Source organism: Chiloscyllium plagiosum, unplaced genomic scaffold, assembly GCF_037043375.1.
Source record: "Chiloscyllium plagiosum isolate Xiang-an unplaced genomic scaffold, Cpla_swu_hap1 HiC_scaffold_3, whole genome shotgun sequence".
Classification (NCBI taxonomy): domain Eukaryota; kingdom Metazoa; phylum Chordata; class Chondrichthyes; order Orectolobiformes; family Hemiscylliidae; genus Chiloscyllium; species Chiloscyllium plagiosum.
The window spans coordinates 39,223,162-39,238,704 of NW_028270141.1; the positions used below are offsets into that span (position 1 = coordinate 39,223,162).

A 15,543-nucleotide genomic window follows, 5' to 3' on the forward strand; every position below is an offset into this window, starting at 1 on the left:
TTGTCTGCTGTGATCAGTGAATTTTGACTATCTCTTAACTGGCACATGGGTCACCAGTTCTCTTTTATTTCCACGCATATGTGTGTGATAAAAGAGCTGCTTTACGAAGGGTCATTATTTCAAATTTGCAGCTCAGAAAACTTTAAATTGGGGGGAGCAAATTGGATCAAACTGCTCAACATGATGAACTGACGTGAAATTCAAACAAGTCATATCCAAAGTGCTGAGGTGTTGTGATAATTGAAGAAGTGGAAAACAAAGGAGCTGAAATGAACAGTAATTTAGAAAGGAAATTTAAAGGAGATGGAAAATACTGCAAGTTCTCTCTCCTCTCTCATAAATAATGGGAACACTGCCATATATACAATATATAATGTACGTGTTACTGAACGATCTCACATTTCCTAGTTTGAATATTCCCTCCCAGAGAGAGTTGCCCTTCTTTGTCTTTGCTCCAGTTTAATGATCTGGATTATAAATTGGTAATGTGGGGACTGGGATTAGATCACTGTTTTCATATTGATTCCTGGAGCAATTCTATTTCTCCTGCAGTGTTCTCGAGAGGAGAGTCCTTTTAGTATTTGTGGCTCATCTATCTAGTTAGTCCATACCCTTCCTTTTAGCCTCAATACATCATCCAACTATCTCCTAAATTACAGGTTTGCTGCCTCCACCACTCTATCCATGTCTTTATAACCCTTTGTGAAGAGAATTTCCTGCTATTACTACCATGTTTTACTAGTTTGAACCTGTGCCTCTTGCCTAGCTTTTTTATGTGTCTCTTCAGGATCACCTTTTGTGTATGCCTTTCCAAATTTGAAAAAAGGTCAGTCCGTATCTGCATTTTTTATTCTTAACTCAGTTCTGTAATTTACTGGGTGAATTGTATGCCTTTTCCCTGCATCGCCCCAATTTTGATAGAAATCAGACTTGTTTTAACACACTCTTTTTACAACCATAGGACATCCCAAAGTACGTTCAAGTCAGTGAAGGACATTGGAAGTGCAATCAGCCTTATAGGAAAATGTGGCAACCAGTTTTTGCACAGAGCGATCTCAACATAGCAGTATGAAATGGTAACATGTTAAAGACCTAGTAAATGGCTTTAATAATGATTAGGAAATTAACATTTCCTAGGACTCATAAGAAAGCTCTTCTGTCTTTTAAAATAATACTATTTTGATTTTGCCTATGTCCCTGAAAGGCTTGGGTCCTCACCACAAAGATGAAACCTCCAACAGTGTAGGTGGGAGCCTATTAGTTTGCTGCCTTATTGAAATAGCCTTCTTTGTTCATTTGCAGAGTCTCATCAGCCGCTTGGTGTGAAATGGAATATTATATCCCATCTAGTCCCTGCCTAAAATAATTCCACTGCAAAGAAATAAATAATGTAAACACAAGAAACCATGCTGAAGGTTCAGAATAGCCTTCTGCTATGGCTGCTGTCATTGACTGTGTGCCATGCTTGGAGATCAAATCTGCTTATAATTTTTTTTTAGACTCCCTACAGTGTGGAAACAGGCCCATCGGCCCAACAAGTCCTCACCGACCCTCCGAAGAGTAACCCATTTCCCTCTGACTAATGCACCTAACACTATTGGCAATTTAACATGGCCAATCCACCTGACCTTTGTGATTGTGGGAGGAAACCGGAATACCCGGAGGAAACTCACACAGACGCAGGGAAAATGTGCAAACTCCACACAGACAGTCACCCAAGGCAGGAATCGAAGCCGGGTCCCTGGCGCTGTGAGGCTGCAGTGCTAACCACTGAGCCACCGTGCCACCCATAAAACAGGAGCATTAACATAGAGCATTACAGCACAGGACAGGCCCTTCGACCCTCGATGTTGCGCCGACCTGTCATACCAATCTGAAGCCCATCTAACCTACACTATTCCATGTACGTCCATATGCTTGTCCAATGACGATTTAAATGTACTTAAAGTTGGCAAATCTACCACCGTTGTAGGCAAGGCATTCCATACCCTTACTACTCTCTGAGTAAAGAAACTATCTCTGACATCTGTCCTATATCTATCACCCCTCAATTTAAAGCTATGCCCCCTCGTGCTCGCCATCACCATACTTGGAAAAAGGCTTTCCCTGTCCACCCTATCTAACCCTCTGATTATCTTATATGTCTCTATTAAGTCACATCTCAACCGTCTTCTCTATAACGAAAACAGCCTCAAGTCCCTCAGCCTTTCCTCGTAAGACCTTCCCTCCATACCAGGCAACATCCTAGTAAATCTCCTCTGCACCTTTTCCAAAGCTTCCACATCCTTCTTATAATGCGGTGACCAGAACTGTACACAATACTCCAAGTGCAGCCGCACCAGAGTTTTGTACAGCTGTAGCATAACCTCATGGTTCCGGAACTCGATTCCTCTATTAATAAAAGCTAAAACACTGTAAGCCTTCTTAACAACCCTGTCAACCTGGGTGGCAACTTTCAAGGATCTGTGTACATGGACACCAAGATCTCTCTGCTCATCGACACTACCAAGAATCTTACCATTAGCCCAGTACTTTGCATTCTGGTTACTCCGACCAAAGTGAATCACCTCATACTTGTCCGCATTAAACTCCATTTGCCATCTCTTAGCTCAGCTCTGCAACTTATCTATGTCTCTCTGTAACCTACAATATCCTTTCTCACTATCCACACCTCCACCGACTTTAGTGTCATGTGCAGATTTACTAACCCACCTTTCTACACACTCATCCAGGTCGTTTATAAAAATGACAAACAGCAGTAGACCCAACAGCGACCCTTGTGGTACACCACTAGTAACTGGACTCCAGGATGAATATTTCCCATTAACCACCACCCTCTGTCTTCTTTCAGCTAGCCAATTACTCATCCAAACTGCTATATCTCCTCATTTTGTACAATAGCGTACTGTGGGGAACCTTATCGAACGCCTTGCTCAAATTCATATACACCACATCTACCTGTTTGGTCACCTTCTCAAAGAACTCAATAAGATTTGTGAGACACGACCTACCCTTCACAAAACTATGCTGACTACCTCTAATCAAATTATTCTTTTCTAGATGATTATAAATCCTATCTCTTATAACCTTTTCTGACACTTTACCAACAACTGAAGTAAGGCTCACTGGTCTATAATTACCAAGGTTGTCTCTACTCCCCTTCTTGAACAGGGGAACCACATTTGCTATCCTCCAGTCTTCTAGCGCTATTCCTGTAGACAATGACGATTTAAAGATCAATGCCAAAGGCTTGGCAACCTCCTCCCTGGCTTCCCAGAGGATCCTAGGATAAATCCCATCCGGCCCAGGGGACTTATCTATTTTCACACTCTGCAAGATTTCTGATACCTCTTCCTTGTGAACCTCAATCCCACCTAGTCTAGTAGCCTGTATCTCAGTATTCTCCTCGACAGCATTGTTGTTTTCTGTAGTGAATACTGTCGAAAACATTAGGCAGCAGTGGGAGTCGAACCCATGCCTCTGAGGAGGCTACAACCTGAACCCAGCCTCTTAGACCACTCCACCATAGCCCAAGTAATTCTGATCGCTCCTCTCTCAAAAACTGGGCTATGTCCTTAGTTAAAAACAGTATTCCATTTGACCTTGGTGCTATGTAACCATACAAGATTTTGAATTTTTTTATCATGAATAGCTGATTGTCCCTTTTTTATATGAGCTTATCCAGTTTGGTCAGATTTTGGTTAATTTTCATTTGATGCAATATCATTACTTGATCTGCACCCCACATTTCTACACCTACTGCTTTTCTCATACTGCAACTTGCCTCAAACATTCAAAAAACAACACACACAATTTTCTGTGTGTTCTGATCTTTGCAAACTAGTTACTTTCATGATGCATAGCTTTTTGATCCTATCTAGATCTGAGCTTGAATCTCGAGCTAGACCTTGATAAAGGGGAAATAGAAGATGTAGTATTTGCATTTCCAGAAGGCATTTGATAAGGTGCCACACAAAAGCATTATTGCAGAAGTTAGGAGCTCACATTATGACGGGGCTAATGCATTAGCATGGATTTTGAACTGATTGCCACACAGAACAAACTCACAATTAATAGGTCTTTTCAGGGTGGAAAGGCGTAACTAGTAGACTGTTACAAAGTTTGGTTCTCGGGCCCAATGATTTACTACACATATTCATAACTTGGATGTGGGGGGCAGAGTGTAATCCAGCCAAATTTGTTGACAATGCAAAAATAGTTGGGAAGGCATTTTGCGATGAGGATATAAGAGAATATAGATAGGTTGAAGTGGGCAAAAATGGCTTTTAATGTTGAAAAGTAAAAGGTCATGCTTTGTTCGGAAGAATCAAAAGGCAGACTATTGCTCAAAAGGAGAGACTCCAAAAAAGTGCAGTACAGCAGGATCTGGGCATTTTTGTGCATGAAACAAAAGGTTAGCACATAGGTTCAGCATCTAGTGAAGGAGGCAAATGGAATTTTGGCCTTTATTGCTCATAGATTGGAGTTTGAAAATAAGAATGTGTTGTTACATCTGTCTTAGGGTGTTATTGAGGCCACATCTTAAGTACTGTGTACAGTTTTGGTCCCCATATATAAGAAAGAATATACTTGCTTTGGCGGCAGTTTAAAACAGATTCACTACAGTGATTTCTGGAATGAAGGGGTTGACCTATCGAGAATTACTAAGCAGGTTAGGCTTTTATTTGTTTGACTTTTGACCATGGAAGTGGATCTTGTGAACGCATATTCTCGATTTGTTATGATTTTATTTGTATCGCTTAGCTTTTCTCTACTTTTAAGCTATATTTAACCCCCTTGTGTAGCCACTGAAGCTTCCTTTGCTTTGCTGCTATTCTTGCAATTGTCCATTGCTCCATCCTCCCTAGTCATTGATTTCAACCTGTTTCCATAATTTGATGCCTAAGCCATCTGTGTGCCTAACAAGTGAATACTGGAAGGGACCTTTAAAAAAAGATAGTTTTCGAAGAACAGCTAGTCTGATGAAGAAGAATGTGAGGACTGCAAATGCTGGAGATTAGAGTCGAGAGTGTGGTGCTGGAAAAGCACATCAGGTCAGGCAGCATCCGAGGAGCAGGAGAGTCGACATTCCTGATGAAGGGCTCTTGCCCAAAACATCGATTCTCCTGATGCTGCCTGACCTGCTGTGCTTTTCCAGCACCACACTCTCGACTCTGATGAACGTATCTGCTTCTGCTATTTAGTGAAATCTGACGATTAGTTTGTATTTCTTTTAATGCAGAGACATCCCAATGCCCCTGGTCAGCTCTGGAGTGGAGCATGGGAACCTAAGAGAACTAGCCTTGGCCAGGATGAAAGATTGGGGAACTGAGGTAAAGTGTCAAAAGAAAATATACACATTGTTCTAAAAAAAATCATTTCATTCTGCCTGATCAAATGTGTTACAATAGACATATCATGTGATTAACACAATAAAATATCACAATCCAGTAAATAAATCTTTTAATCTATGATACTTATCCAATAAGTTTGAGTTCTTAACAATCTTTATTTTTAAAAAATTCAGCTTGTGCTGCCTCCATCTAAACAGTTATACAGTGCAATTATATCCAGGCAGTGATGCTGCATGTTTGTATTATATCTCACTGAGACTGTGGAAGAAACATTTAATTATGAAGCGATTCTTCATAATTGAGCCTTAGAGATTTGACATTTTGTCGTGTATTATCCTCAGTGTCGCGATGTGCGAACGAGAGAGGTTGGAATCCAGGAAATTCATCACAAAGTGCGACCATATCAGGTAAGTGCAGCCCTTGTTATGAGTGTAATGAGTACATGCTTAGTACTTTTTTTGGGGGGGTCAGAAGGTGGTGGTCAGAGTGCCACACTTTACAATGCCCATATATTCCAGACTTTAAAAATGAGCCTTTCGTTTCTGAAACCTAGCTTTAAATATTTCATGGCATAAAAAATGTGTGGGTGAAGGTCCTTGCGTCCATTTAGTTCTTCTAGAAACTTACAATCTCTTCTTCCACATGACAGCATCTTTTAGATTGTCATGACGGTTTTACAGAATTGGTTGGTAATGAATGGTGCTCTGGTTTTGTTGGCTTTGTGAAGAATCACTGGGACTGTGTTCAAATGGCACATGGTGAGGATGGTTAGAGGCTCAGATGTGGCACCTCTATGGATTCACAGAGTCAGCATGGAAACCGACCCTTTGATCCAACTAGTCCATATTGACCATGTTCCCAAACTAAACTAGTCCCACCTGATCCTGACCGATTTCCCTGCAAATGTTTCCTATTGATATACTTATCCAAATATCTTTTAAACATTGCAATTGTACCCACATCCCCCACTTTCTCAGGAAGTTCACTCCACACGCGAACCACCCTCTCCCTTGCATTTTGATTACTAATATGCTGGGGATCGCACATCCTGTCAACTGCTACTTCCACAGTATTTGATCCCATTCAGTGTGAGTCAGGCAACTGCTATCAGTTCATCGTTTGTGAAATGGTCAGTGAATGAACTGCACGCTATAAAGTGGAAGTAGTTCTTAAATTATAGGAAGCTGCACCATTCCCTATTTGCAGCAACTCTCAAAGCCTTATAAGAAAGTTTACACCTTCCTCCTTCTATGTGTTCCCTGGTGCATTTATATTCTTATCAGCATCATTACTCCTGGGTTATCAGATTATAATCTGTGTGTTTCTTGAGTGACAGAAGTAATTTGGATGGTAAATAAGCATTGTACACTTAAGTGAAGTGCTGAGGGGGATGGTAGCTGAGATTCTACTCCACATCATTTACTTCCTTACTAACTTTTGATTATCAGTTCTCAGGAGGGTAAAGTATGTTGAGCTGCAGCTCAGAGATAAATGCGAGACAAAATAAAACAAAATTGTTTCTTAACAGGGTTGAGTGTGCATAACATCCAAGAGGTCACAATCATTGAATCTTCTGCGTCTGAAAAACCTACCTGTGATCCTGATAGCAGATATTGTTGCACCAAACTGGCTTGATCCCTTGCAGATTTCAAGTGAACTTGAATAAATAAAGACATTTTCACCATAAATGGGGTTGAGTTTGGATGAGGTCAAAGGGTGGTCTTATGTCAGTGTTTAAAATGAAAAAGAATGTTGTACAGTAGATGGAGAAAAAAACTCTTTCCTTCGGTTCAGAATCCAGAACAAATGGGTACAATCTTAATTGAGAACTAGGTCACTCAGGGAAGATGTCAGGGAGCATTAAGGGGTAATTTGGTTGAGGATTTTAACGTTACAAGTGGTCAGGACATTTTGCTTGAAGGTTTGAATTTGACTTTTCTTATCTCAAGGGTTGTGTGACTCTGAAATACATTTATGGTGGTAGTGATTCAAACAAAGACCATGTTGGCATTTACGAATAGTTGAGATGTATTGCGAATGCAATGAAGAATGAATGCAAATGAAACAGAATAGGCATATAGGATTATGGCTGCTGCTGTCAATGAGGATAACAACCAGTGAACTGGTTAGGCCAGATTGCCTGTTCCTGTGCTGTATTTTATAAGCTCTGTTTGCATGCCACTTTGGAGAAAAAAAATTTAAAGGCCTATCCCCTGCAATAAAAGTGTCTGAGTTTGTGCTTAATTTGATAGTCTGCTCCCTGAAATGGCAGTGTCTGTATGAGTAGTTACTTTAATAGCCTGCTGCCTGCCGTTAAAGGGTCTGAATGGGTAGTTATGTTAATAATCTGCCCATGTAATGGGAGAGTCTAAGTGAGTAGTTAATTAAATAATCTTTCCTCTGTAGCACAAGAATCTTGGTTAATTTCCTTCAGGTAGAATTGGTGAGAAGAGATTATGTTGCAAGTGGTGGCTGGGAAACATTCTTGTCCTATGAAGATCCCGAACAGGACATTCTAATCGGACTACTTCGCCTGCGGAAATGCTCTGAGGAAACGTTTAGAACAGAGCTGAAGGGAGGAGTGTCTATTGTGCGAGAACTCCATGTATATGGCAGTGTAGTGCCTGTCAGCGCGAGGGATCCATCCAAATTCCAACATCAGGTAAGGATAAAGCATTTGGGCAATTTATTTCCACAGGAACAATCATTGAAACCAACATAAAGATTTGTAAATATTCTTATTTCTGCAAATGATCATTTATTTTAATCTCCATTTGTTGACCCACATCTGAACTTTGGAAATTTCAAACATTGCTAAAAGTAGACTAAAAGTTGAAAATCACACAACACCAGGTTATAGTCCAACAGGTTTAATTGGAACCACACTAGCTTTCGGAGCGCCGCTCTCCTTCATCAGGAGGAACCACCAGCGGCGCTCTGAAAGCTAGTGTGCTTCCAATTACACCTGTTGGACTATAACCTGGTGTTGTATGATTTTTAACTTTGTACACCCCAGTCCAACACTGGCATCTCCAAATCATGACTAAAAGTTGAAGCTTTTTGGTTTTGCACTCATCAGAACTAAGACACAAGAAACAAGTTTGAAAGAAAGACCATTTAACAATGAGAAGAGATGCTGATTGTTTGAGTCATCATCGGCATGGAGATGCAGCAGAACAGTTAACTATTAATCTTAATTCTCAGACCTGGGCAAGTAAATTCTAATTGGTCAGGGAGTTACCCCATGAAGATGGCAGAGTTTGACTGTTTCCATAATTCCCTTTTTTGAAAACGGTGCAATATATGTAAATTTCTTTTCTCTACATAAAACAGTACTTCGACATGTAGCAATATGAACTTGTACAAATGCATCACACTGTGGGCCCAGCTGATGATTTTAAACTGACTTCTGGTGTAATTCTTAGCATGGTCTGGATTTTTTTAAGAAATAATTTCCAAGAGTAGAATCACATCTAATGGTGGGACATACGTTTCTGAGGCTTGCAAGCAAGGTCTGGATAAGCACTAGTGACATGCTGCTAGCTATGAATGATCAATGGTTTTTTGACACAGTCTGCCAGTTATTGGGATGTACGGCACACATACCAGGCATTACACCAGTACTGAAACTCACCTATCACATTACTGATTTGTGTGGTAGGCAAAATACCTCTATGGTTTGATAGCAACATCCTGCTGGTAGAGAAAAACACTCAAGGATTTACTGCATTATAGCAGCACGTGGCAGCTAATTTTACCTGTTGTCATTTTTGAGACACCTTTCCCTTCCCAGGTAATCTGAGGTAGAATGCGTAATGCTCAGAGTCAAATGTGGTGGGTACGGCCCTTTCTTGTGTTTTTGCAATGTACAGCAAGTGATGATTTGATCAGATCACACAAAATAGTCTTCTTATGTCTTACCTCCCATCAAGTTTACAAATTGGGAAGATGATTGGGGCTGTATTCATGAGGTTGCTAATAAAACTGGTCTTGTAGCTTGTGGGGACTGTAGGAATCCCCATATGTGCATTGACTGGCGAACAAAGGCTTTTGGCCATCATTCCATATAAAATGGCGTCTCTTCTTTCTAGTCTTTGTCTGATGAGTGCAAGAAAAAAAACTGCAATTTCTAGTCTCCTTTTAGCTGATGATAAGTGAAATTGTCAGCCAACTGTCTTAGCTGAGGATTAATCACACATCAGTGGAGGCATGTTTTATGGTTTATTTATTGTCACTTACATTTTATGATGAATAATACAGTAAAATACAGCAAAAAGCTTCAACAGTCGCCACAATCCAGTACCATTTTGAATTATTTAAGAATAAAAAGTATAAAAGATATCAAGTGAAAGAGAGTCTTGAGCCAGCTCACCAACGACATCAGTGCCACCACCCCTCCTCTACCATTTCACCACCTGCACCAGACCCACCAACATAGAAGCCGCCATTCTCTGCAGGTGCTAGCTCTTTGTTGCTGGGCCCACCTTGCCACTGCTGATGAGGATCCCAAGCTGAACCTACATTCACCCCACAACCAGGGGTTCCTGGCTCCACTGCTGCCTTGATGATGCCAGGAGTCCCGATTCTGGGCATATCATGTTGCTGCCACCTCACCAGGAGTCCTGCTCTGGCCGCCTTCCTCTGAGATGTTGCCTTGCCACCGATACCATCTTGAAATGTCTGCTGTCACTACCGCCTCCAATCATTGGAGGAGCTTTGTCATCACTGCTGCCGCAAGTCCCGAATTCTGGGGGGATGTCCCTGCCCGCTGCTGCTGCCACCATCGCCTCCGATCATTGAGAGAAGCCACCATTCCTTGTTGATTTTGCTGACTAACCTGCTGCAAAAGGCTCCAAAGAAAAGAAAATCAAAAGGGAAAAAATGAAAGAGAAAGAGTATAAATAAAAGAAGAAGGGAAGAAGGCATGCGGGGGCGGATGAGCCGTGGGCAGGACCCTGCATGCAGCCCTGCTACCCCCCCCATTTGCCATAACGCAAAAGAGTACTGAAACACCCCTTTTGTGACACTGCTTGCATGTTGTAAAAGTGTCAACATCCTGAAGTTGCATGCTACTTGCAATACAATACTTGACCATTCAGCCTCATTGTCTCAGACTGTTTATGTCTGACATGACCTCCTCCCACACTACTTTGTCTCATTTCATCAAATATAATATTTCTCTCTCTCTTGAATGCATTTATTCTGTTTGTCTCAACCACTATTTGTGGTTGTGAATTCCATTTTCTCTGAAGAAGCTTCTCTTCATTTCCCTCTTAGGATTGTTGGTGACTGTCCTATGTTAATGGTCCCTAGTTTTGCTCTTCACAAGCTTAAACTGCCTTTGGGGTTCTGATGAAGTACTTCCACGATCTCACAGTTATGAGCTTTATTTTGACTGCCCAGACATTGAGGCCTGTCACTTGACATTGACAGTTTAAAAAAAAAACAATGGGCAGATAGATTACAAACTGGACCCATCACACAGCATTTGTTCAGATTTAGAAGGGTATATGTTTGATTGATGTCACTCTAGTAAAACCAATAAGCTCCTTGGGCTTCACCGAGTTTGCAAGATGCTTCAATATCTTTTTCATTATATTTCTCGCTGATGGGGGGCATTGTTGCTTGGTAAGGCAGTCAGGGCATGTTAACTCCATTGAGTTGTTGACCGACTCCTAAAGATTTAAAGCTAACATCTGTACATTGTCCAAGCAAACCTGTTATATATAAGAACTTTTTCTCCCTCCATTGTTACTGAATGTCAAAACTAATTTTTGCATGGCATCTCTATGTGGCTAAGTAATCTACCTAGAAATATAGAGATGTAGAACGTTTTCATTTCACTCATGAGTTTACCTCATTGGATGTATTTACTGCTATTGAGAAATTTAACAAGAAATAAATGAGCCAGTGATAAATACTAGTGGTTAATGCTCACTTGTAAGAAGACCAATCCTGTATGTATAAAGAAAAATGTATTCAATTGTGATTTGTTGATAGCAACAGTGTTTAGTTAAGTTGAATTTTTCTCTTTTGAAGACCTTTGTAAAAATATGAATAAAATAAAACTTTTGCATTGCTCTTAACCCTCAAATCAGGTTAAGCCATGTGATGTTGTATGGCCTAAATGTGTTGTATTCAAGTACTTTGGAACCTGTACTGTGAATTTCCATTGTTTGAAATTAGGATTTCAATAGTAAGAAGGAATTTCCAATAGATGATTGTCATGCTTCAACAAAGACTTGGGCACAATTCCTAACTTCTGTTCCTGTTTTCATTATTCCTTCTTCTCTACTAGCTTCAGATATACATACACAATCAGAAAATTATTTGATTTGGCCTCAACCCTTCTGTCTCCCATATGTCATCTCAATATTACTTGAATCAGTTCACTGTCCTCACTTCAACCTCTTCCCTGCCGAAAAACTGTTGATGATTCTGAAAGTACTCACTCACCTGATTTTCTTCTTTTCCATTTTATCCTGATGCCTTGTTAAAACAGTTATGCTTTGCCATTCAGTATTTTGTGTATCTCATTTCCTCTTGCATCCTTTCGAAAAAAGAAATGAAGTATGATCAAAAATGCAGGATTTCTTTTGATTAGGATAAAGCACTCTTCAAATACAGAACTCAACACGAAGTAGTTATCATTGTTATCCTTTTCATTCAGGTCTCCATGTGTCAACCTTTTTATTTTATTTAATATAATTTGCATTTTATATCATTGTTAATATAAATAAATAATTCAGTATTGCACAAGTGAATATGGACAGGGAAAATAATGCAAATGGAGTAGTTCTGAAAAGCAGTTACTGTTAAAATGAGGGAAATACAGTAGACAATTTATGTACAGGCTGTCATATTTTGTACACTACATTATTGACTGCACTTTAAAAGTACTCCATCTGTTTCTTTGCATGTTTCCATTTAAGTGCTTTAGGGTGTCTATTTACACAAATAGCCCTACATAATCAATAAATTACATTTGTAATTAAAAGGACTAGTGCGTGACGAAACTGAAATCTTGTGTTGCATTGTGAAGAGTCCTTTATCCTAAATAAAATTAATCAAGCATTTAAAACAAGGTATCCTGTTGCTTTGACGAATGAATGCAATGAGGAATACGCTCTTAGGAAATGAAAACAAACAGAGGGTGAGGTAAAATCCAGAAAGAAAAGAGACTGGACATTGTTTTTCAAATCAAGAACCTATCTATCTCTGTCTTTCTTACACTTGATGATTTGGCATCTACAGTTGCTCTGAGGCAATATGTTCCACAAGTTAACCATCTTCTGGCTAAAGAAATTCCTCCACATCTCAGTTCTAAAGGGTCATCCCTTCACTCGGAGGCTGACTTCTCGGGTCCTAGTCTCTCCTAGCAGTGGAAACATCATCTCCTCAGCCACTCTATCCAGGCCTCTCAGCATTTTGTAAGTGACTAACAAATTCATCCTCATCCTCAAAAGTGCATCAAGTACAGACACAGAGTCCTCAACTGCTCCCCATCTGACAAACTGTTCATCCCCAGAATCATTCTTGTAAGCCTCCTGTAGACCCCCTCCAATGCCAGCACATCCATCCTTGGATGGTGGCACCGAAACTGCTCACAATATTTCAAATGGGGTCTGACCAGAGCCTTATACAGCCTCAGCAGTACATCTCTTCTCTTTAATCTAGCCTTCTTTAAATGAGTGCTAATACTGTATTTGCTTTCTGAACTGCCAACTGCACATTCATTTTAACTTTAAAAAAATCCTGAACTATGACTCCCAAGTCCTTTTGTGCTTCAGATTTCGGAAGCCGTTCCCTGTTTAATAGGGAGAACAGAGGTGTAGACTATTTTTTAAAGTCCATAATTTCACATTTTCCCACATTTTATTCCATCTGCCACTTCTTTGCCCACACTTCTAGCCCGTCTGTAATCCATCTTTGCCCACTTTCCCATCACGCCCACAGCCTACCCACTTCTTCAGCACTACCAGTCCCTCCACCTACTTTGTGTCATCTGCCCTCAGTTCCTTCGTCTGAATCGTAGTTCTTGCTTATCTGGAGTTGCCACTTTTGTACATATGAAATAGGGGTAGAAGTAGACATTCCACCCCTTGAGTCTGCTTTGCCATTCAGTAAAGTCATGGCTGATCTGTATAGTTGATCAGTTTTGTTAAAATTTCTGTTTTCCAGGGTTTTGGAATGCTTTTAATGGAAGAGGCAGAACGGATTGCTCGAGAAGAACACGGATCATCCAAAATAGCTGTTATTTCAGGTAACCTTCACTTACAGTTCATAGAATGAAGGGCTGGTGTGGTTGATATGACTAACAGTTTTGAAGTATAAGGCTTGCTCTCTCTCTTTCCAGCACACACATTTAAGTATAGTGTGTTTTGCTAATTCTTTGTAATAATTCTCATTGAAGAAGCATGGATATGAGCATCAGCAGAAAGTAGAGGTGTAAGGATTTGGCACAAAATGTAACAGACTTCAAAACATAACTCATTGTTACTTGTAATATATGTAAAATTTAAGTTGTTTTTTGGTAATTTGGGATTTGGTGTACAGGAAGTGAATAGTAAATAAGAGTACTCTTTCCCAGCTTGGCAACACAGGAATAGGATTCAAAATTGTTCCACCATTGATTTAGATCATGGCTGATCTGTATAGCATCTTTATCTGTCCACCTTGCTTCCCTAACTTTAAATACAGTTATTCAACAAAAATCCATCAACCTTAGCCATTCAGAGGAAAATGTTCAGATTTCCACAACCCATTGTGTAAAGAAGCTGATTCTGACGTTTCTCGTAGATTTTAATGGGAATGTCCAGATGTCAAAATTCTCCTGCTTAAGATCTGGTTTTTCTTTATAAAAATGGATCATTTGCCCTTTATTACTGTGGTAATGCTTCATCTATACTTCCATTACTTTTTTTTCACCATTTCTCATGTTCTGTTTATAATTTGACCTTGAGAGATGGTCAATGCTGGCAATGTAGTATTTATCATATATCATTGGTGGTCCTGAATGCATCACTACATAGGATAAGACTAGAATCACATTGTGCGGTGGGATAGTTAGATAACCAGCTATGTTTTTACAACATTTTAGCAGATATTACTGTGTTTCAACACAAATTAGTCATGGTTTCATCTGCAGCGCAGCACACAACAATTAATCTTCATGCTCTACATGGATGAATGCCCTAAGTATGTGTGAGTCTAGAATGAGTGGTCCTGCTAGACTGTCCAACATCCTGATCATGTGAAAGCAGTTGGATTGAGCATGTTTGGGAACACTGCTTCCAACATTTAGCAATCCCATCTGGTGTGCTGGTTCATTAGCCGAGTATTGGACACAATTGTCACTGATGGCATTTGTTCTGTCATTACATTCTGAAAGCTGATATTATCATTGAGGAACTGCTGCTCCATAAATTATAAATGACTAAGGGGACTGGTAGCAAACTGAACATTGAAAGATGATGGCAATCTCATTGTACTCTCATTAACAATAGAATAAAGGATATTATAGCTGTAACTAGAGAGATGGGCAGCTGATCAGATTAACTTGTCACTTTTTTTGTTGCTGATTCCAGCTTACCACTGCATTCAACTAATATTTCACAGTCATAGCAAAGGTCAGTGTGCCATTCCGGTGAAGAAAGTATTTGCAAAGAAAAGCAGTTTTCTTATGCCCATATATATGAGAATATTATCTTTATTTATTTGTAATAACGGACATCAAGGACATCAAGGCTGGGAATTAAATTTCTAGCAGTACATGTCCTATCATAAAGGCAGGCAGTTGGACAGAGGGAGCAGGGTTGCATTGTTAGGAAGAAATGAAATTAAATTGATAGCAAAACACAATATAGGGTCAGAAGGTGTAGAATCTATGTAGGTAGAGTTGGGTACTGAAGTCATGGTTGAGTGACTGTGGTTGAATCCAAACTTGGTGTTAGTGAACAAGTTATTGCTAAGCAATGCAACTTGAAAGAACAGCCCCTTCCACCAGTTTGATGACCGAGAATAGACTGATAAGAGAAGTAATTGGCCGCATTGGATTGGTCCTGTTTTTTGTAGTCAGTTGTCAAATTCAGTGTTGTTCTCCCTTTCTCCTTCCCAAGCGCACTCAAAGCATACAATTGGAACATGGGAGCAGAAGTAGACCATTTGGCCCATCATTCAATACAATCAT

The 15,543-nt window shown here is 40.0% G+C and overlaps 1 protein-coding gene across 2 annotated transcripts in view; it reads left to right on the forward strand.

Moving 5' to 3' along the window:
* The window catches only part of elp3 (elongator acetyltransferase complex subunit 3), an 80,324-nt gene that overhangs the window by 40,593 nt on the left and 24,188 nt on the right, over positions 1–15,543 (forward strand). The window contains exons 11-14 of one of the 2 annotated variants that reach the window (XM_043680446.2): positions 5,243–5,333; positions 5,696–5,761; positions 7,789–8,016; positions 13,536–13,617. In XM_043680446.2, coding sequence (XP_043536381.1) covers positions 5,243–5,333; positions 5,696–5,761; positions 7,789–8,016; positions 13,536–13,617 — 467 coding nt within the window. The remainder of the gene's footprint in view (positions 1–5,242; positions 5,334–5,695; positions 5,762–7,788; positions 8,017–13,535; positions 13,618–15,543) is intronic. The other variant, XM_043680465.2, reaches the window with a different exon arrangement.